This window comes from Staurois parvus, unplaced genomic scaffold, assembly GCF_062004578.1.
Source record: "Staurois parvus isolate SC_StPar_1 unplaced genomic scaffold, SC_StPar_1.0 ptg000634l, whole genome shotgun sequence".
Taxonomy (NCBI): domain Eukaryota; kingdom Metazoa; phylum Chordata; class Amphibia; order Anura; family Ranidae; genus Staurois; species Staurois parvus.
This window is the reverse complement of record NW_028318430.1, coordinates 5,408,599-5,430,388: the sequence shown is the minus strand read 5'-3', so window position 1 is coordinate 5,430,388 and position 21,790 is coordinate 5,408,599. Positions and strand designations below refer to the sequence as shown.

Sequence of the window (21,790 nt, the reverse complement as noted above, 5' to 3'; positions counted from 1 at the left end):
TGGCAACTGTCCTCTCAGACAGTTTTCTTTTAATTCACTTTCAGCGGTACACCGTTAACATTTATAGAATAACAGTTTTGGGTGTCCCCACCACTTTTCCATTTCAGATTGTGACACGGTGATGTAATGTACAGAATTTATTTATGTATCTGTGGAAATGATCTGTGAGACGGTGTTAAAACCTTTTCTCTTTGTAAATGAATAGTATGAAAAGTGATGCCTAAATAGACAGCGCTTTATAAATGCTTGAAATACACGTATAGTTGTGTAATTATGTACATGGGGGCAGTGATCTTTGTATAAAAAGGCACTCTGATTTGCAGTGATACACCTGATTTTGCTTTACTGTTCATTTTTTGCAGTGTAAGTTGATCTATGTGTAAATGTACTGTCTATGTGGCTGATATGGTTACATAAGAGCAGTGAGATATTGCTGCAAAAGGCAGTTATCCCTCCATTGGCTACTCTACGAAATATATTTTTTTAACAAAAATATGAAAACGTGTGTATATAAAATGTGAATGTCTCATCAACAATTGCTACAAAATAGCCCCACTGATGTGCTCACGGAAAATGCACTAGATTTTTCCTGTAGAGAATAGTGATAGTTGATTGAATTGTAAAATACTGTTTAGCTTTGTTGTGCTTTATTAATAATAGAATAACTATCTGTGTCTATTTAGCTTTGTTAGGAAAAAAGTAGCGGCTTCAGAATCTGCAGCAACAATCAGAACCAAGGTTTTTGTGTGGGGTTTGAATGACAAGGATCAGCTGGGAGGATTGAAAGGTTCCAAGGTAAGATCTGTTGCAGTGTATTTTACTGGCAAATTTTTTATTTTAATCTGGTTTAGCTGTCATATTGTATCTGTATTCCTTGTGACATGAGTATAAACAAAGGCTGCTGCACAGCTTCTGTGTGGTTATTGACAGTGTAGATAGAGGAGGATGTTGCAGGCCTTTACCTGGTACAGACATGGGATATATATCTTACCCTAAAAAAAAAAGTGTAATTTGCCTTCCAAGCTTCAGTGCTGGCTACTGCATCTTCTTCCATCCTCTGCTGCTGCTGGTTTTCCAGCTGTTGGCCATCATTCGGCCCACTTCCTGGGTGCCCAGGCTGTCCTAGACACAACCCATGGTGGTGTGACATCTTGTCAACCTTGGAGAATGATGCAGAGAATGTAACTTGTATCACTGTGAGCATCAAACAGGGCTGCTCAAACTTGAAGCAGTAGAGGAAATACCCAGGTATGTCACATAACCATCAAGAAGAAAACCCAAAAGAAGCTATGGATACAAACAAATTATTTACAAATGAGCATTGGGGATGGGAGTACTGCTCAACATGGAATGCTGTTGTTTTGGTGGGTCCTCAGCCAGCTTCTCTACTAGTGAAAGTATCCAATACAAACCACTTACCAGGGTTTGTTGTGTTATTGAATTTCCAGTACTGATACAATACCACCTCCAAAGTATGAAGCTTGTGTGTATCTCACATACCAGATGTAACCCAATGTGTGTCACCATATACTTGACAGCTAGTAAGAGAGTGCAAAATACCAGAGCAACAGCTGAATTTGATTGGATGCAGTAGTTTTTCATCTGATGATATTCAGCTCGATTTTTCATACAAGGGATGTCAGATAGGGTAGATAGTGGAGTGAATTCAGACAGTTGCTCAGTAACTGGCCAACATTTTTACCGTGTATGGCCAGCTTTAGTCTTATGGAAAGTCTTTCATGCTTGATTATATTTTCTATTGGGACAGATATATTATAAATGGACATCTTGGGTTATTTAAACAAATAAGTTAATACAAGGAAACCTAGTGCCATGAACAAAGTAAACTTATTGGAACAGGCAAATGGTCAGGCATTTCTGGTAGGTAATGTCTGGGCAAGTGGAAAACTTTAAAGCCAAAGTTCAGGTTTTCTGTCAGTTTAGTTTTTTTTAGGCCATGTTATTTCCTTTAATAAGTGATGCACCTGCTGTGAGTGCTGTATCATTCTGTATGTGTGTAATAAAGGGTTAGACTTTATTACTTGAAAGTTCCTATGTTTAACCTTTCATGTATGAGGGTATCATACAATAATGTGTCAGCCTGAGAGTATAATGATAAAAGGAATTTACTTGGTTTAAAGAGGTATTACAGATGATAGAAAATAGATAAATACAGCATATTCAGTCCATGGGGAGTTCGCTACTTCTTCATTTGAAGTTCCTGGAGGTGATAGTCCTTGATTCATACTTCTCTTCTGAATCCAACTCCCTTTTGTTTATTAGCCGTACATATACCAGCCCAAAAACCTAGTCAAAATGGTTTGAGCTACACCATAGAATAGAAAAGGTCAGAGGTTTCCAACTTCCCACAGATTGAGACCATGTGTATCAGTATACATGAGACCATATGTTTCAATATACATTAGAGATAGATATATATATATATATATATATATATATATATATATATATATATATATATCCTACACTACATTATGGCATCAGGCTGGCTGAGTATTTCTCAGCCATTCAGAGGAAGCCTTGTATTTTTAGCAATGAATCCAAGGCTTCTTCTGATTAGCTGAGGTGGATAGGCTGGTGGATTATATCACAATTTTTAAAAATAATTCAGCTATAATAACATAATTCCCTTTTTTTTTTACTTTGCAGATCAAAGTTCCATCATTTTCAGAGACTCTTTCGGCTCTCAATGTTGTACAGGTTGCTGGTGGATCTAAAAGTCTATTTGCAGGTGCAGTTTTTATTGCATTACAGTGCTTCAAATTTGTAAATAGTTCTAAGCTGACATAGGTTTTGAGATGTACTGTTACACAACTGTATCTCCTGCTTGCTGTAGTAAAGAGGAAATGAACCCCGAAGGCTGTGCTGAAAAAGGCAAGAAAAGAGCAAAATATTAGTTATCTTCTTCCCCATAGCAGAGCCTCCAGCAAGGAAAAACAGGGTACTCCTTAAACAGAATTAATATTTCTTGATCTTTGTATAATATAGAAAGTCTTCACTTTTTGAGTTCAAGCCTGCTTTGATAAGATATCTACATATATATATTTTTTTTTTAAATGAAAAGGAACAATGTGTAGAAAACTCTAGCAGATTTGTCAGGTTGGATTAGTTTAGTTGAACAAGTGGAACTGATTTTGTTGCTACCATGTAGCTTACTCTCCTTTCCATATTCTACTTTGTATTCAAAGACTAAAATGGCTATGTTGATTTGTGTTCTGGTTCCCTTTTATTACCTTGTAATTTTTGCAGAAATTGAGTGGAACAGGATATTGTGGCAGAGAGATCCCTCCAATTATTTCTCTAAATATTGTCAAAATACACTGCTTTCCAAATAAATGTATTGCCTAGAAACCTATTTCCATTGCCTTAATGAATCATCTGTTATTTTGGCTTCATCTATTTTGCTATTTAGAGCATTTATATAGAGTTGAGCATAAGGTTCAATGCTTACTCTCTGTTATATTTACTATTCACAGTTACTGCAGAAGGTAAAGTGTATGCATGTGGAGAGGCCACCAATGGAAGACTGGGCTTAGGCATTTCAAGTGGCACTGTGCCCATACCTCGACAGATGACTGCACTCAGCAACTATGTGGTGAAGAAAGTAGCTGTTCACTCAGGTACACCTGATCAAGTGTGTCTATTCTGTTTAAAAATAATGTGCAATTGTCTAAACGTTCCAGGGTCATCTGCTGTATATATGTCTATATTTCAGGTGGAAGACACGCAATGGCTTTAACTGTGGATGGAAAAATTTTCTCTTGGGGAGAAGGGGATGATGGCAAGCTTGGACATTTCAGTAGGATGTAAGAATATTTTTATTTTAGTTGTGTAATTATGTATCTGAATTCAAGTTTATTGTGGCATGTCCTGGCAATGAATGATGTTCGTAAACTAGGTTGTTGCCATTTATTTAGGAACTGTGACAAACCTCGTCTGGTGGAAGCACTGAAGAGTAAGCGTATCAGAGACATTGCTTGTGGCAGCTCCCATAGTGCTGCAATCACATCTAGTGGGGAGCTGTATACATGGGGATTGGGAGAATATGGCCGCCTGGGCCATGGTGACAACACAACGCAGCTGAAGCCTAAAATGGTAAGAGTGAAAGTGATTTCTTGCTTAAGACCTAACATGTATGACAATTTGCTTCTACTGATAGGTTGAACTTCTGTTTAGATTTTGCTTCAGGTTTCCTAAATTAAATAATAAGTTCACCTTTTGTAACCTGTTGCATTACTCCTATATTCAGGGTGTAACATGTTATAGATGCACCAGACTCCTCTCCCTCCGCTCCCCCATTTTTGACAGCTAGCAGGGGATCTTCTCCCCTGCTGGCTTTCACAATCTGAAAAAAATGCAGCATTTTGGGCTCCACCCTCCCAGCTGCTTCATTCATTCACAGTATTCTGTGAATGGAAAAACTAGAAGTTCGCCAACAGCCTTTGCAGTTGTCTGCTTGTAGTTCTTAATGAACTACTAGGGCGCTGTTGAGCTCTCTAGGTAGTTCATTGAGCTTCCTGTCGTGTAACTGCCTGCCCATATTCGAGGTGTGGGCAGACAGATACACAGACAGTCTGGAGAACTGTTGCCTTTAACCCACAATCTGCTGGTCATGGGTGCAGTGCTTTTCATGTAGGCTCCTAACAAAAAAAAAAAAAATGCTTATTTTTGTTATCTGTAAAAAATGGTCTTTTTTTTTTTTTAAATCTTATTCTTTAGGTTGGTTGTACAAAGAGTAATCACTTAAATTAACTGGAGATCAGATCTTTAAGAGCTACTTGTTCATCATTCCAGTGAACCTTCAGACAGTGGAAATTGCACTTTCAAGACTGAATGCAGTAGTAGATGTGATCCCTGCATTATTCCGTAAACCTTTTTTCCCTGTTGTTGGGCCCCATCACATGTAGCTGAATGCCAAGTTACCTGTAAAAAATAACTTGTCAGAGCTGTCCACATATGGGTAGATTACAAAAGACAGTGACCGCTGTTCATAGTTTTTAGACTTTACCATATTTGTAAAGGACAAACCTTGAGCAAAGTTTTTGGGCTGTATTTGTCTTGAGGGTCACATGAGTACATTTATGTTTTTCTCCTGTAACCCATAGTCAGCTGATATTGTGCTACTGCCCACAATCAGCTGACAGGGCAAAACTGTGCCAGGCTTAGGAATGATCCTGACAATATTGATGGGATCCACTTGGCTGCTTGATTGTCAGATGGCTCTGCCTTTCAGCACAAGGCTGAGAGCTGGAGCCAGCTTTGCCCATCCCCTCACTTGCTTGGTGCTCCCCTGACTGACAGTTACTGCTCTCCGCTTGGAGCAGGCTGTGAGAGCTGAGCGATCAGTGGCCAAGGGATCTCTAAATTCCTGGTCTTCAAGCAATAATCTCACACTTTAATGTTTTTACTGATTGCTTATTATCTGACCAGTTACTAGCAAACATCTGGGATTGTGTTAATCATATAAATACTTTATTATCTCCTGTATGGCCTGCCATTCAGCATAAGCCTATAAATTCAGAATGGCCCCTCCCTCCTGTTGGGTGCCACCACAGCAAGCAGCTTGCTATGGGGGCACCCGCTGCTTCATGTGTCCATTCACACACGGAGCCGTGGCTCGGCCCCATACCCTCTCTCTTCTCATTGGCTTACTGGTTGTTGTTTACAGTAGCGGGAGCCATTGGCTCCCGTTGCTGTCTGAACCAGTGAGGAGAGGGAGTCCCGGGATAGCCGAGATTCCAGTGCACATCGCTCGATTGAGAGGGAGCTTAAGTGAGTATTAGGGTGGCTGCTGCACAAAAAAGGTTTTTTTACTTTCATACATAGAATGAATGGGGCAGAGTAGAGAGCGGTGGCTGGCAGTCATCAGCTTTCTGGGAACTGAGCGATCAAAGACCGCTGGTCTTAGAGCTGGCAGGGGACAGATGCTGATTTTGCATCCACGAAGGTAAGTATCATTTCTAGAAAAAAAAAAACCCCTAAACTTCTCTGTTAACTACATTTTCTGGCAGTCATGTGAAGCCAAACTAACTGCATCCATCAAAAAGCTAGTGCAAGAGATAACTGGTAGTTAGCTGGACATGTTACCATGTTCCCATTTTATTACTTAGATATTAGCAGTTTAAAATACTGTATATGTGAACCCCTTACCTTGTAAAACAACCTATTCAGTCCAAAATAGAAATGCAAGGCAAAACATGTATGTATGTATGTATGCTCTCAGCTGCTTAAGGAGCTTGAAGAGGTGGAGGTAGAGACTGCATGGGTTGATGGCCACACAAATGCACATTTAAATTTTAAATATGCTGAACGTAACTGCCTGAGGTTATGTCCACATGTTTTTATTGCAGTTTAGTAGTGGAATTCCTTTTTGGGAACATACATTTGTCTATTTGTTTGCCTGCCTTTTCAGGTGAAAGTACTGCTTGGTCATAGGGTCATACAGGTGGCATGTGGAAGCAGAGATGCTCAGACGCTGGCCTTGACAGATGAAGGTATGTTGCTGTTTATCATTTATCTTGGCAGAAAAGGCTTGAGTCCTTAAAAGTAGGTGTTAACTCAGTTGTCATACAGCTATCTATTTTAAAGCTGGTTTCACCCAGAATGGCCATGCAGTGAAATAATCTTTCACAAAATAAAATGTAAAGCGTTAGTAAGGTAAACACATGTAATAAAATGTGATGCTTTTTCTTGGTCACATTTTTCCCATATTTGTCTTGATTAATAGTAACAGTACACAGCAGTTCTAAATCAAAATCAAACAGAATCTAAGTACCGTATTTTTCACTCCATAAGACGCACTTTTTTCCCCCCAAGTGCGTCTTATGGAGCGAATATGGAGTGGCCGGTCCGGTATTTCCACCGCCGCCGTGTCAGAATTCCGGGCCGGCCGCTCAGCTCTGCAGCGGGACCTTATGGAGATGACTGCTGGCCTTTTGGGGAGGTGGGAAACGCGTACCTGAATTTGACAGGTACCCGCTCTTACTTCCGCGGAGTTGTTCTTTGACCTTACCTGTTCCTCTATCCAGCGGCGCGCTGTCTTCCGGCTTCTGTAGTGTGGGCGCTGGGCTTGACAGCCGGGTGCCAAGTGCGCATGCGCAAGAAGCGGTGCTTTTTGTGAATGGTAAGGCGGTACCTGGGACACATGACAGATCCCAGAAGCCGCCGGACCAATCACAAAGCGCAAGTGCTTCTCGCTCATGTGCACTGGGCACCCGGCTGTCATGCCGAGCGCCCACACTACAGAAGCCGGAAGACAGCGCGGCTGGATAGAGGAACAGGTAAGGTCAAAGAACAACTCTGCGGGTAAGTAAGAGCGGGTACCTGTCAAATTCAGGTACCCGCTCCCCCCCTCCCCAAAGGTCAGCAGTCACCTCCTGTGCTGTCCGCAGTCTCTGGTCATCCCTGTGCTGTCCGCAGTCTCTGGTCATCCCTGTGCTGTCCGCAGTCTCTGGTCATCCCTGTGCTGTCCGCAGTCTCTGGTCATCCCTGTGCTGTCCGCAGTCTCTGGTCATCTCCTGTACTATGTCTGCAGTCCATTAGTTCAGAATTTTTTTTTTCCTGTTTTCTGCCTCTAAAACCTAGGTGCGTCTTATGGTCAGGTGCGTCTTATGGAGCGAAAAATACGGTACTATTCAAACAATGTATAAAAAGGGTTTCAAAGCTGAATCTCCACTTTTACATCCAGTGTATTTTATTTATACTTGTTTCAAGCATCTGGAGATATATCTGAGAGTGATTCCTCATAGAAATCACATATACACAGTAGGTGCACTTTTATGGGATAAATTGCTCAGAGGTAAAAAATTTGTATTCTGTGTGAGCCTCTTGAGTCTGACATTTTTACATCAACCTGAGATTGTCCTGAGGTGTTAACTTTACTGTGCATTCTGTATCAGTGTTTTGCATGTAGATATTTACGGATTTCCTATAACTTGTGTTTCTTTTTCCAGGACTGGTGTTCTCTTGGGGTGATGGAGACTTTGGGAAGCTAGGTCGTGGAGGCAGTGAGGGATGTAATGTCCCCCAGAATATAGAAAGACTGAACGGACAGGGAGTGTGTCAGATTGAGTGTGGAGCCCAGTTTTCCCTCGCACTGACCAAGTCTGGGGTTGTTTGGACATGGTAATGCTAGCCAAAGATTTGAATGCTATTTACCCTCTATATATAAAACCAAGATTGGGGTTCTTCGCTAATGGATTATTATAGTTCTACTTTTAGTCGAGGCTGCTAAACTTTTTAAATGGTTGCGGATTCTGTAAGAGAAGCTTCTGGTCTTTGATCACATTTATGTTCAATTCCCAAGTTCTTAGTTAATTTAGAGTAACACATGTTTTTTTCTTTTTTTTTTTAAGAATGTAGAATAAAACCCCTTTGATATAGACCATCTAAAACACTCCAGTTGTACTTACCTTCCAAGTTATGTATGTGTGAGTAATATTGATGATCATGTTTTTGCTCTGCTTTTGGCTATGGACACCGAGTGCACCAAAGTTCCCTTTATTGTTTTAATTTTGGTATTTTCTTTTTTTTACCTCTTTTGATAGACTTACATTTCTGAATACACTGTTGTCCCAAAGTCAGGGCTCAGTGTGTTTAAATCCAACTGAACCTTCTTCTGATGTCTGTAGTATGAGCAGTGTTTAGGTGTTACTACAAATCTAATTTGGATAATCGCATAGGGAGGTTAACTGTGAATGTACAAGTTTTCGAAGCAAAACCAGGTTAATTGTATGAAATGAGTTGTCAAGTGTGCTAAAAAACCCCCCAGTTATTGAATTTAATAGAAAAAATAGAATAATACGCTTGAATAGTATAACCCACCAATCTTGCTGCTCTACATGATGACTTGAAAACGACTGTCATTATTCTGATGGCTTAAAAACCAATAGCAATCAAATGCAGACACAATGAAAATGAATGAACAGTGCTGATCTGTGATCAAAAATGCAGTCCTCTTTATATTTTCTAATTGGATGTTAGACTTTGGTCTCCTGCCATAATATTCACTTATGATATGACTTCTGTCGGATTGATATTTGTCATTTGTCAATCGTTTCAATAAAAATATTGAAATTCAAAATGCAGTCCTCTATGTGGAATCCAAAAGTCCATGTGTTTGTTGTGTCCATGGGCTTTTGAATGCTATTCAAGCCCTGCATTGGCTCCAGCACATATATATTTGGATGCCGCACATAGGGCTGCATTTTGGTCCACTCATTTTATTGTGAGTGCATTTTATTACTAATAGATTTTATTCTATTAAGTAACTTTATTGCATTAGATTAGTATGCTCTTAGCATATTATATCACCCATATTTTATCGGTATGGTTTCATCACAAGACCAGCTTAGCTATACTGTAGTTGATTTCACAAATATTGGCTGCATAGTACATATAGCAAACTGACTCACTAAACACCCATATTTGTGATCGAGTACTACTTTACCGCAGATTAGTTTCTTTAATGTTTAAGCCTGTTAGGGTGGCTATACATGACCCAATTGCTTCCTGATTTAGCATTGGTCATGAAAATCAAGCAATTCAGATTTATCCATAAAAAAAGTGTCTCTTTAGTTTAGTTGACGCCGGAGGCAGGAAGGATTGGCTGATCACTTGGCTACTGTGATTGGCTGTCACAGTGGTCACATGATCGTGACTGGTCCCACCAGCTACCAATCAGCAGAGATTGAGAGCTGTATTTGACAGCTTGGTCTCTGTGCTTGGACTGCACAGTGAGTGCGCTATCCACGCAGAAAGCTTTTCTTACCTTTTGGATGCATATAAGCGGGCGTTAAAGCCCAACTTCTTTGCCACCACACAGCAAGAGGTTAATCTGGTGCCTGTCTAAAAATATTTCAAATATTCTGGTAAGTGGTTTTGCATTGTCTGTTTTTAGGATGTGGTGTAAGTTCTAAATGGTTGCATTTAATTGTTCTCCCACGAGTAACTTGTATGTTGGGTAAGTGTGTGTTCGACTGCTGCTGTTATTTTGTAATACTGGTGTAATCATATGGAATATTGGAAAGTATGTAATGTAAAGTTGTGCTGACATTTTAGGGGGAAAGGAGACTACTTCAGGTTAGGTCATGGCACCGATGTCCATGTAAGAAAACCTCAAGTTGTGGAAGGGCTCAGAGGAAAGAAGATTGTTCATGTAGCTGTTGGAGCTCTCCACTGTCTGGCCGTGACTGACACAGGACAGGTAGGATAAAACAACCTGTTTTTACTTTTTTGTTCAGTCGTTTTTTATTTAAAAGTTTACACTACGATACAAAGATGAATTTTGCACAGGAACACTGTTCTTTATCACGACTGTTGCAAATCCAGGTTTAGAAGATCTTTATAAGACTTGCACATATCTTACAGCATGTTACACATGCTGTGTATTTTTAATACATTGTGACCTGTATGTGCTCATGGAAACCTGTTTTTAAAGGTGAGGATAACATTTAGAAATGTGTACGGTTTTATCATGCTGTCCATGAGAAAGAGTCTGTTCACTTTAGTTAGACACCTATTTCAAAACTGAACAGGAGCTTCGCCTTGAATATGAATTCTTTGTAATAAATTTATTAAAGGATTTTTTCTCTCCTTGTCTTTGCAGGTTTATGCATGGGGAGACAATGATCATGGGCAGCAGGGAAATGGAACTACTACCGTTAACCGGAAGCCTACCCTCGTCCATGGCTTGGAGGGGCAGAAAATAACACGTGTGGCTTGTGGGTCCTCTCACAGCGTAGCTTGGACAACAGTGGATGTGGCGACACCATCTGTCCATGAACCTGTTCTTTTCCAAACTGCCAGGGACCCACTTGGAGCTTCCTATCTTGGTAATGAACTTTGGAGATACTGTACATTTAGGGGTTTTCTATTCTAAAATGTAAGATGTTAAATGGATGGACAATCATGATTTTTTCTGAGAACTAGGAATCAATACTTTGCCTGCAGTGCCTTTGCATTTTTTTTTTTTTAAATGTCTAGTCTAATGTAGTATTATGTCTCAACGGAGAGGCATTTTACTTAGATTTGCCCAACTACAAACTGTGAAGTAAATTAAAAAAAGTTTGAAATCGAGATCCTCTCCAATACAAGAGAGTTTATAAACACTGATTTGTTGGAAAAGGTTTGTTTACTAGACTGTCATTATTGCATTGTGATAAGCTTCCCTGCTGTTCCTGTTTGTAGGTGTGCCGTCAGATCCAGAATCTTCATCTTCCTCCAGCAATAAAATCAGTGGAGTGAATAACGCTAAACCGAACCGGCCATCCCTTGCAAAGATTCTCCTCTCTATTGACGGCAACCTAGCCAAGCAACAAGCACTCTCTCACGTTCTAACTGCATTGCAGATTATGTACGCTAGGTAAGAAATATTGCAGGTCTACAGACTTTTTTTTTTTTTTTTTTTTTTTTTTAGGCTAATTTCTTTTCACTGAACTAGTCTTTGGAGAATGTCTATGTACATGAATTTGCATTTAAGTAAGCTTTTATTAGTGACCATACGTTTCCACACTTACTATTTTGCATGGTAATTGTTGCCAGCTGTTCCTAAACACCAAAGCAATTGTACCCTAAAGAAATCTGTTGAGGATGCTGTATCTGAGGTTTGGAGAGGAGGATGAAAATTGTAATCGCCTAAGAAGCAATTTAAATGTTTCTGTTGGAGAGAATTAGATTAATACCTGTTTTGAGAGTAGAATATAATTAAACCCAACTTAAAAGTGTGACTATTATGTGTAGACATTTGAATGTGTTTTAGATGCCGTTGTTCATTGTTTTTAGCAAAGTATGTTTTCATTTAAGCTAAAAGTACCTTCCTGGTAACTGTACATTTTATCTAGTTTTGTCAGGATATTCCAATACAATTAGATTTTTGTTACTCATATAACAGAGGTCTCCAAACTTTCTAAACATAGGGCCAGTTTACTATCCTTCAGACTTTAAAGGGGCTGGACTGTGGCCAGTGGGAGAAAAAATGTCCTGTCATCAATGGGAGGTAACAATGTCCAGTTGTTGGTGTCAGTGAGAGAAATAGTGCACCACTGTTGGTGCCAGAGAGCAGAATAATGCCCCCTCCTTGGTGTCCGTGAGAGTTATAATGCCCCATCATTTTTGCTTGTGAGAGGAATAGATCCCCGTCATTGGGAGGAATATTACCCCATGGCATCGGTGTTAGTGGGAGAAATAGTACACCATCATTGGTGTCAGTGGGAGGGATAATGGTCTATTGTTGGTGTGAGTGGGATGAATAGTGTTCCATCAGTGGTGTATGCGAGAGGAATAGTACCCCATTATTAGTGTCATTAGGAGTAATAGTAACCCATCTTTGGTGTTAGTGGGAGGAATTGTGCCCCAAGGGCTAGATAAAGGCAAGCAAAGGGCTGTGGCCAGCCCTCAAGGCTGCAGTTTGGAGACCACTGCCATATAAGTACCAAGGGCTGGGTATTGCTTTTACGATAATTACATTGTCAGCCTCAGTATTGTAAGCAAGAACATAGCATTATTTAAATGAGTAAAGCAGGGATTCCTGTGCAGTAAGCCTAAGGACACTGTCAGGGATTCCATTTTTCTTGCATCCCATCAAACTTGATTTGACATCAAACTGTAGAGGCTGTCAGACACTCACATGAGCAAGTTGTGGAGACTTCTGCACATTCTTTCCTGGTGCCAAGACTGCTGCAAATAGGGCTCGTTCACACTAGAACACGGTGTGGAAAACCCTCGTTCTATGCACTCTTCCTGCACCACGTTCAAAACACCCTTAGTCTTATGATCTGCTGTGGGTGTCAATGCAGCCTAACGACGCCCCAAATGCATATTGCAAATGCAGTGTGTCTGCCTGCACCAGATCACATGGTACCATCGTATCATACAATCCGATGTAATGCATTTTTGAAAAGTACGGCATGCACTACTTGTGCGATTTCAGCCCATTAAAACGATTGGGCTGAAAAACACACTCTATTGAGTCGCACAGGTATGTGGACCACATTCCTCTGCCATTCTGTTGTGAAACCAGCCATTATGCATGCTGTCTGTGACAAAATTGATGCTAGTTGACAGTATACTCTCAAAATTATCTATAGTCTTAAAAGATTTTTACCTTTTTTTACATTTTAATTTACATAGCTGGACAGTATATTAAAAAAGAAACCTTTTTCTTACAAAAATAAAAAATCAGTAACTCCGCAAAAGTAACAATAAAAATCAGCTTTTACTGCAAACAGAACCATAGCACAGTGGGGATAGCTAAAAGAATGATTAGAATAATACTGCCAATGAGACCTTTCTAGTTGCATGAATATTTGGTTGTGTGCTATGGGCATGCAGGATTTTAATGTAGTGGGTTGAAAAATCATTTGGCTCTTTATCTTGCATGCACATCCAACTGGCATCTAGTGTCTATTGCCACCATTAAATCATGTACAGCTCATTAATTAGACTCTCCAGTGTGCTGATTAACAACAAAATAATGTGTTGATAAGTTTGTTTACTTTATAAACCCTTTGTGTATACTATATGCAACATGAATTTGGAGATGGAAGTTTGAATTTTGGAAGCAAATGGGATGTTGGTATAGTGAATGACAGATTTATGTTGTCTCTCAGTCAAAATAAGTACACTGCTGTCCTATTCTGCAATTATTTTATTTTAATTTAGGTTTGTGCATATTTATTTTCTCAACTGTAGGGATGCTGTGGTTGGAGCTTTAATGCCAGCCAGTATGATTGCTCCAGTCGAGTGCCCATCCTTGTCCACAACCCCTCCATCTGATGTTTCTGGCACATCTAGTCCTATAAATGGAGACGATGCAGGGCTAGAGTTAGAAGACAGATTAAGTCCCAGCCCTTGGCAAGACAGACGTGGAGAGGTAAAATGTTTGTTTTATTTTTTGTTTCTGTTTTTGTATTTTCATAGTTTTGATGATTTTCCTTTGAATTAGATAAAAATATATTATTTTTTCTTGTTCATTGGAGTAATACAGAAGACCCCTGTTGTATATTGCCTGCCTACAGGACCAGGACTCAGAATGGAAAAATTGTTTTATTGTGCCTAATTTATCACTTTTGTTTTTTGGAAAAAAAAAATTGATAATTGATTTTTGGACCGTTTTAGAAGAATATCCAAGCTCTTACTTTGAACAGAAATTTTTTGCATTCCTTGGTTTTAGGTAGCCCCAGCTGAAGATGCTGTCACTCCATCGGCTGTTACTCCTTCAGCTTCTGCTGCCTCCTCTCGACCATTCATTCCAGTTACAGATGATCCTGGGGCAGCTAGTATTATTGCAGAGACAATGACTAAAACCAAAGAGGTGAGTGACAGTTTACGTTATACATTTAATTATTCATGATCCATGATGTGGAAGGTGACCCTGATGTGGTCCTACCCTCCCTCCCTCCCTTTCCCCCACTGTTTTCTCGCCCAACTTGGCAATACTGAATCACTGTCCTGTATTTAGGATGTGGAAAGCCAGAACAAAGTTCCAGGCCCTGAACCCCAGTGCTTGGATGAATTTACGAGTTTGCTTATCCCCGATGACACACGAGTCATGGTTGACCTTCTTAAACTAGCTGTCTCTAACAGAGCTGGAGAAAAGGGCAAGGAAGTCCTGTCTGCTGTATTGTCTGGCATGGGAACTGCCTATCCACAGGTCAGTATAACATTGCTGCTTACATATATCCTTTTCTTTACTTCATCTTTATCTTTGTCTTCAAAACCTGGTTTGTATACAAGGTGCTGGGATTCAGACGTGTTTATACAAGCACTTTCTTTTTTTGTCCATTGAGGGACTAAAGGATTCTTTAGACTGTCAGCATACCTACAGGGGAATTGGACACTGGCAACAAAAAGTTATTGGCCCCCACAGGATAACCTTGCCCACAATCATCATGCAACAGTCTATTGCTAGCATCCTCAGGAGAGTAGCCTTTTTTTTTTTTTTTTTTCTCCATCTGCTTTTTCACTCACATTTTACCAAGACCATTATCAGGCCTCATCTGATGCCTTCTTCAGATGTTTGGTCCTTCAAGCGGCTATTAGAGCTACAGGCAGTGCCTGTTGTTTTTTTTTTTTTTTTTTTTCTTCGGCTTGTTAGTCTTTGTTGTTCTATTGCTGTCCTCTCTGTTGGATTGCTTTTGGACTTCTTGATGGTCTAAGAATTAATTTGTCCCGCAATGGAGAGAATTTTATGGTAGGTACAAAAATTCATAAAAGTTTGGGAAAATATTCTTATCTGCATACTTAACTTCAAAAAAATAGGTTGCGCTTAAATACATACAAAAGTGTAACAAAAAAATAAATAAAACCATATTTTAAATCAAAATAAAATCCAGCAAAAACGTAAAAGTACAAAAATTCAAATAATCAATAATGCCCAAAATAATTCATCACCAAGTAAATCCACCACCAAAAATGGTTAAATAGAACTCACCAGAGTAATATGCTGATTGTTGAAAAACCAGCGTATAGTACTTGTTGTTCTGGGAGAAATGAATAATATGGTGACAACAACACTGAAGAAATGAGGGATGAACTCCAACAGATGATGTGCTGCAAAGTTGAAAATCAACTCCAAAGGTGATTTAGTATCCAAACTGAGAGATGATCAGGCCGTCACTCAAAAGAAAAAAGCGAACAATCATGGTGCAGTAGGTTTTAAAAAGCATCAAACTTTAATGATGAAATGCACTTACAAGCAAGGTGTCCAGACTGACACCAGTATAGACAGCATGTGTAATGAATATAGGCGACTCCGACCAAGCCAATCATGCACATGCTACGTGCTTACAAACCAGGAGTATTCTGAACCGCACATCCAAAGGCACCGCCCTAAGCTTTTCGTCATCAACGTCCTCACGGTCCGCTTGCTGGATTTTATTTTGATTTAAAATATTGTTTCTTATTGTTTTGTTATTTATTTTTTTGTTACACTTTTGTATGTATTTAAGCGCAACCTATTTTTTTAAAGTTTTGTTTATCCTATAAGTTTATAGGCTAGGTTTTGCAGCTTACTGTTTTATATAATTTCTGTGGCGCTGGTTCTTTATTTATATATTTATCTGCATACTTGTATGAAAGTTATCTCATTACAGCCAGGCCATTAGCATATTTAGAATCCATAAGCAATGTCAGCCTCCAGTTTCTTTCTCATTACATCTTTGCTTTTAAGTAGAACTGTAGGCAAACTAATGGAGACCTGGGAGAGGCATTGATGTGGGTAGTGGGATGCCTTCTGATAAGAGAAAAAAAAAACTTTAGTGAGTAGTGTAAGGAGTTTAGCAATTTTTTTGGTATACACCTATTGTACTTTATTATTGTAGATATTGTATGTAAAAATGGAGGAAATGAAAGAGTATGTAATGCTTGTAGCATAGCGATGAGCTCAACTATCACTTTTTCTTGCCTTCTGTTTATGTATATATCAGTTATACATATTTCCTGTAGTTCCTTTTGGGACAGTCTAAATCTTTTCCATTTAATGTTGTCTCCTTCGTGGCCTGAATCAATTTTTTTTCTCAAGTGCGCTTGCTGAAAATGATCTATGGAATGCAGCTGTAGGTTCTGTTGCTCTATATTTTAAAGTATGTGATAGAAGGTATAACATACCATATGACTTAGTTGATGTCAGCAGTTTCTATTTAAAGGCAAAAACTGCTGTATTATGCAGTTATATAGAGGAATCCATGTCAGGTCTGATGATTAATAGTCCACCATATCTCTGGGTGACTGGGGAGCTATTGCTTCTAAAGCTTTGGAAAAACACTGACATAAAAAGCATTAGGGGGGTGAATCAAGAGAACTTTGTAAGTAAAGGCTTTATTAGAAGTAATAGTGACACGTATGAATAGTAGCAGCAGTGAGAAATACAGGCTCTCAATCCAGAGAGTCAATGGATGATAAAGGTGGCTGGAAACATATTATGCATAATTCACAGACTAAAATGTCATTGTTGTCTTTTGGAAAATGAGTGAATTACCCCTCCAGAATCACCATGGCCATTGGATCTACTAGCAATAAAATTCAAAGCTGTACCTTGCTGTTGGGCAATACAAATAGTTTTTAGCACCAGCGCTTTAGGCCTTTTGGGATTGATTGACTAAAGGCTGTTCACTTTTGCTTTGTGAATGTGCTAAGACTGCAGTTTGCAAAGAATACTTGATCACATGCAAGGAAGGAAAAAATACATAGGGGTTGATTTACTAAAACTGTAGAGTGCAAAATCTAGTGCAGTTCTGCATGGTAACCAGTCAGCTTCCAACTTCAGCTTGTTCCATTGGGCTTTGACAAAAAAAAAAACCTAGAAGCTGATTGGTATCTATGCACAGTTGCACCAGGTTTTGCACTCTACAGTTTTAGTAAATCAACCCCGTAGAGTTTTACATAATACCTCTAATGGTATTTTAAGGGAAACCAAATAGTTCCAAAAATCGAGATATTAGGGATGGTGGCAACCTTCATCCAGAACTGAGGGGGGAGGGAATATATATAATTTTTTTTTTTTTTTTGCACACAGCTGGATAATGGAAGTCAGCAGAGCTTCTCCTCATTCACTAAGCAAAGGGGAAAATCCTGTGGCAAAGTGAACAGCATATATGTGTTTAGTAAATCCGCCCATTTGTGCCTTTGCAGTGTGGACATGTTTTGTAGAAAATAAAATTAAATAGCCAAAACCTGTTATTACAAAAGCTCAACATTTCCTTGAAAGAAACATCTGTGGTCTTGTCACATTAGACAAAATGTAATAGACGTTGGGTTTTTGTTTTAATGTAATATTTATAGTGCAGATTTTATTGTACATGGAGTTATCGTCCTGGTGAAAGCTGAAACCTGGGAAAAGCGAATCATGTCTACATTCCAGAGGCATGTGTTCTTGAATCTTGGTGTGCTTTATATATTTCCTGCAGATCTGTGCAGTAATCTAAAGTGAAACTTTGCCTCTGTGTATGATCTTCCTGTAATGGAGGCTGGTCAATTTCTGCTCCCTCTCCTTGTACAGGGTGACTGGTCTTGTATCCGCCCCTCCTATAGTTTTCTGCAGGCAGCCTGTAGTGGGTGGACTTGCTGGGCCCCTCCTCTAGCTCTGCTGTCTGCACCCGGCAATGTGTACTTTTACTAGGTAGCAATGTGGTTTGCTAAGGTATTTGGAACACACAAAATGGATTTTTATTATTTTTGCTACTAAGGAATATATTTCAAATAGAAAGTTTTTGTGCCTGGAATCTAGCTTTAAGAGCAACCCTAAACAAGAGATTTCTCAATGGGGGGGAAATTTTAATCTTCATAAAACATCCCAGCCAGGGAGGGCTCCTTTCGTTCCTGGCACGGGCAAAAAAAATTTGAAATGGGCTTTTCAGCCAAACAACTTGCCAGTAGTTTGTGCCTTTCATAGGACTGAGAATAAACAGGTGGCACACACACCTAGTGCCTTATCTAAAGTTTATTTACAGGTATAAAGGATAAAAACATACTCACAGACGAAGCATGTATGTAAAAAGCATTTGCATAATAAAGTTGACATGTAGTGGATGGATGATGGGAGCCTTGCTATGCCTCATTACCAGCAAGGCTCCCATCATCCATCCACTACACATCTGCACAAGAGGCTGGTCAGTAGCTCTGAGGAAAGAGATTCATCCCCGAAACGCGTCAATCATTTGACCGTACTGACAGTTGGAATACCTTTCTTGCCGTTGTGGCCATCTTCATTATGCAAATGCTTTTTAGATACATGCTTTATCTGAGTATGTTTTTATCCTTTATACCTTTGAATAAACCTTGGATAATGCACTAGGTGTATGCGCCACCTGTTTATTCTCTATCCAGTGGCTGATCTCCCCGTCTGAGGAGGGCTGCACCCCTGAAGCATTTCCTTTGGTTGTCGCTGTCCTGGTTCCCTTGGCTTCCCTTTGGCTGTGCATTCCCTGAGGCGCTGGAGAGTACATACGATATCCCTTTCATAGGACTACAAAGAAAATTTGTGCACCAGGGAAAGTAAGTGGTTCTGCTAAAATGCTGTTTGGGAGAAATTCCTTTTAAAGATGTAAACAGCTGAGGAAGATTGACTTGGTATTTGCCACACTTACTGTAATTGTGGTTGCTGAACAGCCGTGCTGAAGCAAAAACAAAAGATAAAGTGCTCTAATTTTATTACTTGATGCAATTCCTTAATAATGGTTATAATCTGCCTTTAGGTAGCCGATATGTTGCTAGAACTATGTGTGACAGAATTGGAAGATGTGGCCACAGATTCCCAGAGTGGCCGCTTGTCCTCGCAGCCTGTCATAGTGGAAAGTAGCCACCCGTATACTGATGACACCTCCACCAGTGGTACAGTTAAAATACCAGGTAGGTACACAGATATTTTGGGAGTAGGTTTTTTACTAAAACCGCTTTACATGATTCACCTGCCTTCGGAATCCTTTGTCAAAAACATGGCCTTTTTGTCCTTATTGAGTACTTTATAAAATTACAGTGCTTTTCAGCAGCAGAGTGTTTGCATAATTGTCTTGCCTGTTGAATATGAATGGGCAAGAGATGCACCTAACTCCCATACATTATGAAACGGTTCACTAATGCTGTTTTGTATTTTTTTTTTAATGCTGCTATTTTGTATAGCTGTTAATGGGAGATTTTATGTTCTTTTTATAATTGTGATAAAAACAAAGTACTCTCTGTGGATGTATAGGTGCTGAAGGCCTTAGAGTAGAATTTGATCGCCAGTGTTCGACAGAGCGCCGCCATGACCCACTCACCATAATGGATGGGGCCAACAGGATGGTGTCAGTCAGATCAGGTGATTTTGCAGTGGTTTATGTTTTGGGTTTTCAGCTCAATTTTTATGTTGCTGTGGTTGGAGTAGTGGGTCCTCATTTGTCATGAAATAGAATATTTTTATTTTGTATTGTTTGCATTAAGTGCTTTAATAAAATGGTTAAGATGCATGACATTTTTTTTTTATTGTATTGCTGGGTTTAAATCCATATAAATATTCTTGGGCAATTTGCAAAAAGCATAATGAGTGCAAATTATTGTTTGTGCAGCATAATAAACATTTATAATAGGTTTTGTCTTTTTAAAACTAATATGGACAATTTGTTTTCTTATTCCTCAAAGTGCACAGTCTGTCTGTGATTGTAAAATAGTTTTAATGTAAGAAGGGTTTAAGGGTATTATGACGTGGGAAATAGCATGTTTTTCATTGTTAGAGATTGCAAATACCCTTTGTGACCTTCATGCATTCCTGGAACTGGAACAAATAACTCCATGTGGGCTTTATTGTCTGATACTAGAACAGTCTATGCTGCCTCATAACAATCAGTCATATTTCCCTCTTCTTTTACCAGCTGTCATCTTCTAGTGTAGATTTAAACCTGATTGCTTGACCACAACCATTTTTTTTTCATTATTATAAGACTTTGTATGTGTTGTGGGTATAGTAGTTTTATTAGCCCAGACTCCCTACAGCTGTACATTACCAGAGCGTATATATAGTAGAAAACTGTAGGCAGCTGACATGATTATAATTGACAGAATCTGTGCAAAAATCTATTTCCACATTGCGTTTGGTAACCTATTGTTTGGCAAAATCAACACTATCTTGATGACAGTTCATCCTGAATAGGTACATTTCATGGGCACTTTGTTGCTCATCCCCAGCTAACAAGGGCTCAAATGTTCTTTATTAAGAACACATTTTATGACTGGGACATATTAACATGTTGCATCGTCGGGAAACAGTTCTTAGCACACCTAGATTACACCATAAGATGTAGCGAAAACTGTTGATATTCATTATGTATGTGGCCTTCAGGCTCAGGTAGTCACTGTGACAAAAAGTGGTTCAGTAGCAGACTTCAGAGTACATTACTGCTTTTATGTTTTCAATTTTTTGACTTGTATTACTATATTCTGCTTGGCAGGTCGTGAGTGGTCTGACTGGTCCAGTGAACTTCGAATTCCAGGAGATGAACTGAAGTGGAAGTTCATCAGTGATGGGTCAGTCAATGGTTGGGGATGGCGATTCACAGTTTATCCCATCATGCCCGCTGCAGGTAAATTTTGTGTCTTTTTATTATTGCAAATCTACGATATAAAAAGTAATACACAGTGTTAATTGTGTCTTTCTTCTTTTTTTTTTTTCTTTCCTAAAGGTCCAAAAGATCTCCTGTCAGATCGATGCATCCTTTCCTGTCCATCCATGGATCTTGTCACTTGTCTTCTGGATTTCCGGCTAAATTTTGCATCCAATCGTGGAATTGTTCCTCGTCTGGCTGCATCCCTTGCAGCGTGTGCCCAGCTCAGTGCACTTGGTATGTCCATAAGTACAATTTATTAATACTTCTTATAGGAATCCCTGGGGTTGAGCAGTAACATAACTGACAAACTACTGTAAACACAAGTAAAATAACTACACCAAGGTTTTTGTAAATCTGTTCAGCCAGTCCTAGTATTCAGGTTGCTGCTTGGAGAATAAATAACAGCAGTACATTGAAAAGCTGACAAGTTAAACTGACAGCACTTTGTAAAGCAGTAGAGCTCAGGTTGGCTGTCGATTCTGGAAGCTTATGTAAAGAATTTTTTTCTTGTTCATTGAGGAGCATAGGATTCACAGACATTTCTGTTATCCTGCTGCCTACAGGAAGATTTGGACACTAGCAAACCAAAAATAACCAGACATGCCCATTATAACTCCCCCACTCCCGGCATGTCTCCGCTTTTTCCTAGTGTCCTGGGAAGATGGATGCCTTTTTTCTACTGCAAAATGTTGTAT

The 21,790-nt window shown here is 39.4% G+C and overlaps 1 protein-coding gene across 11 annotated transcripts in view; it reads left to right on the top strand.

Annotated features, from left to right (window-relative positions):
- The window catches only part of HERC2 (HECT and RLD domain containing E3 ubiquitin protein ligase 2), a 233,271-nt gene that overhangs the window by 150,553 nt on the left and 60,928 nt on the right, over window positions 1–21,790 (top strand). For 10 of the 11 annotated variants that reach the window (XM_089693500.1, XM_089693499.1, XM_089693498.1 and 7 more), the window contains 17 exons: window positions 684–795; window positions 2,671–2,752; window positions 3,498–3,641; window positions 3,737–3,827; window positions 3,939–4,116; window positions 6,434–6,515; window positions 7,974–8,145; window positions 10,081–10,225; window positions 10,628–10,853; window positions 11,209–11,383; window positions 13,711–13,891; window positions 14,192–14,332; window positions 14,480–14,671; window positions 19,212–19,365; window positions 19,706–19,813; window positions 20,940–21,071; window positions 21,171–21,329. In XM_089693500.1, coding sequence (XP_089549626.1) covers window positions 684–795; window positions 2,671–2,752; window positions 3,498–3,641; window positions 3,737–3,827; window positions 3,939–4,116; window positions 6,434–6,515; window positions 7,974–8,145; window positions 10,081–10,225; window positions 10,628–10,853; window positions 11,209–11,383; window positions 13,711–13,891; window positions 14,192–14,332; window positions 14,480–14,671; window positions 19,212–19,365; window positions 19,706–19,813; window positions 20,940–21,071; window positions 21,171–21,329 — 2,474 coding nt within the window. The remainder of the gene's footprint in view (window positions 1–683; window positions 796–2,670; window positions 2,753–3,497; window positions 3,642–3,736; window positions 3,828–3,938; window positions 4,117–6,433; window positions 6,516–7,973; window positions 8,146–10,080; window positions 10,226–10,627; window positions 10,854–11,208; window positions 11,384–13,710; window positions 13,892–14,191; window positions 14,333–14,479; window positions 14,672–19,211; window positions 19,366–19,705; window positions 19,814–20,939; window positions 21,072–21,170; window positions 21,330–21,790) is intronic. The other variant, XM_089693501.1, reaches the window with a different exon arrangement.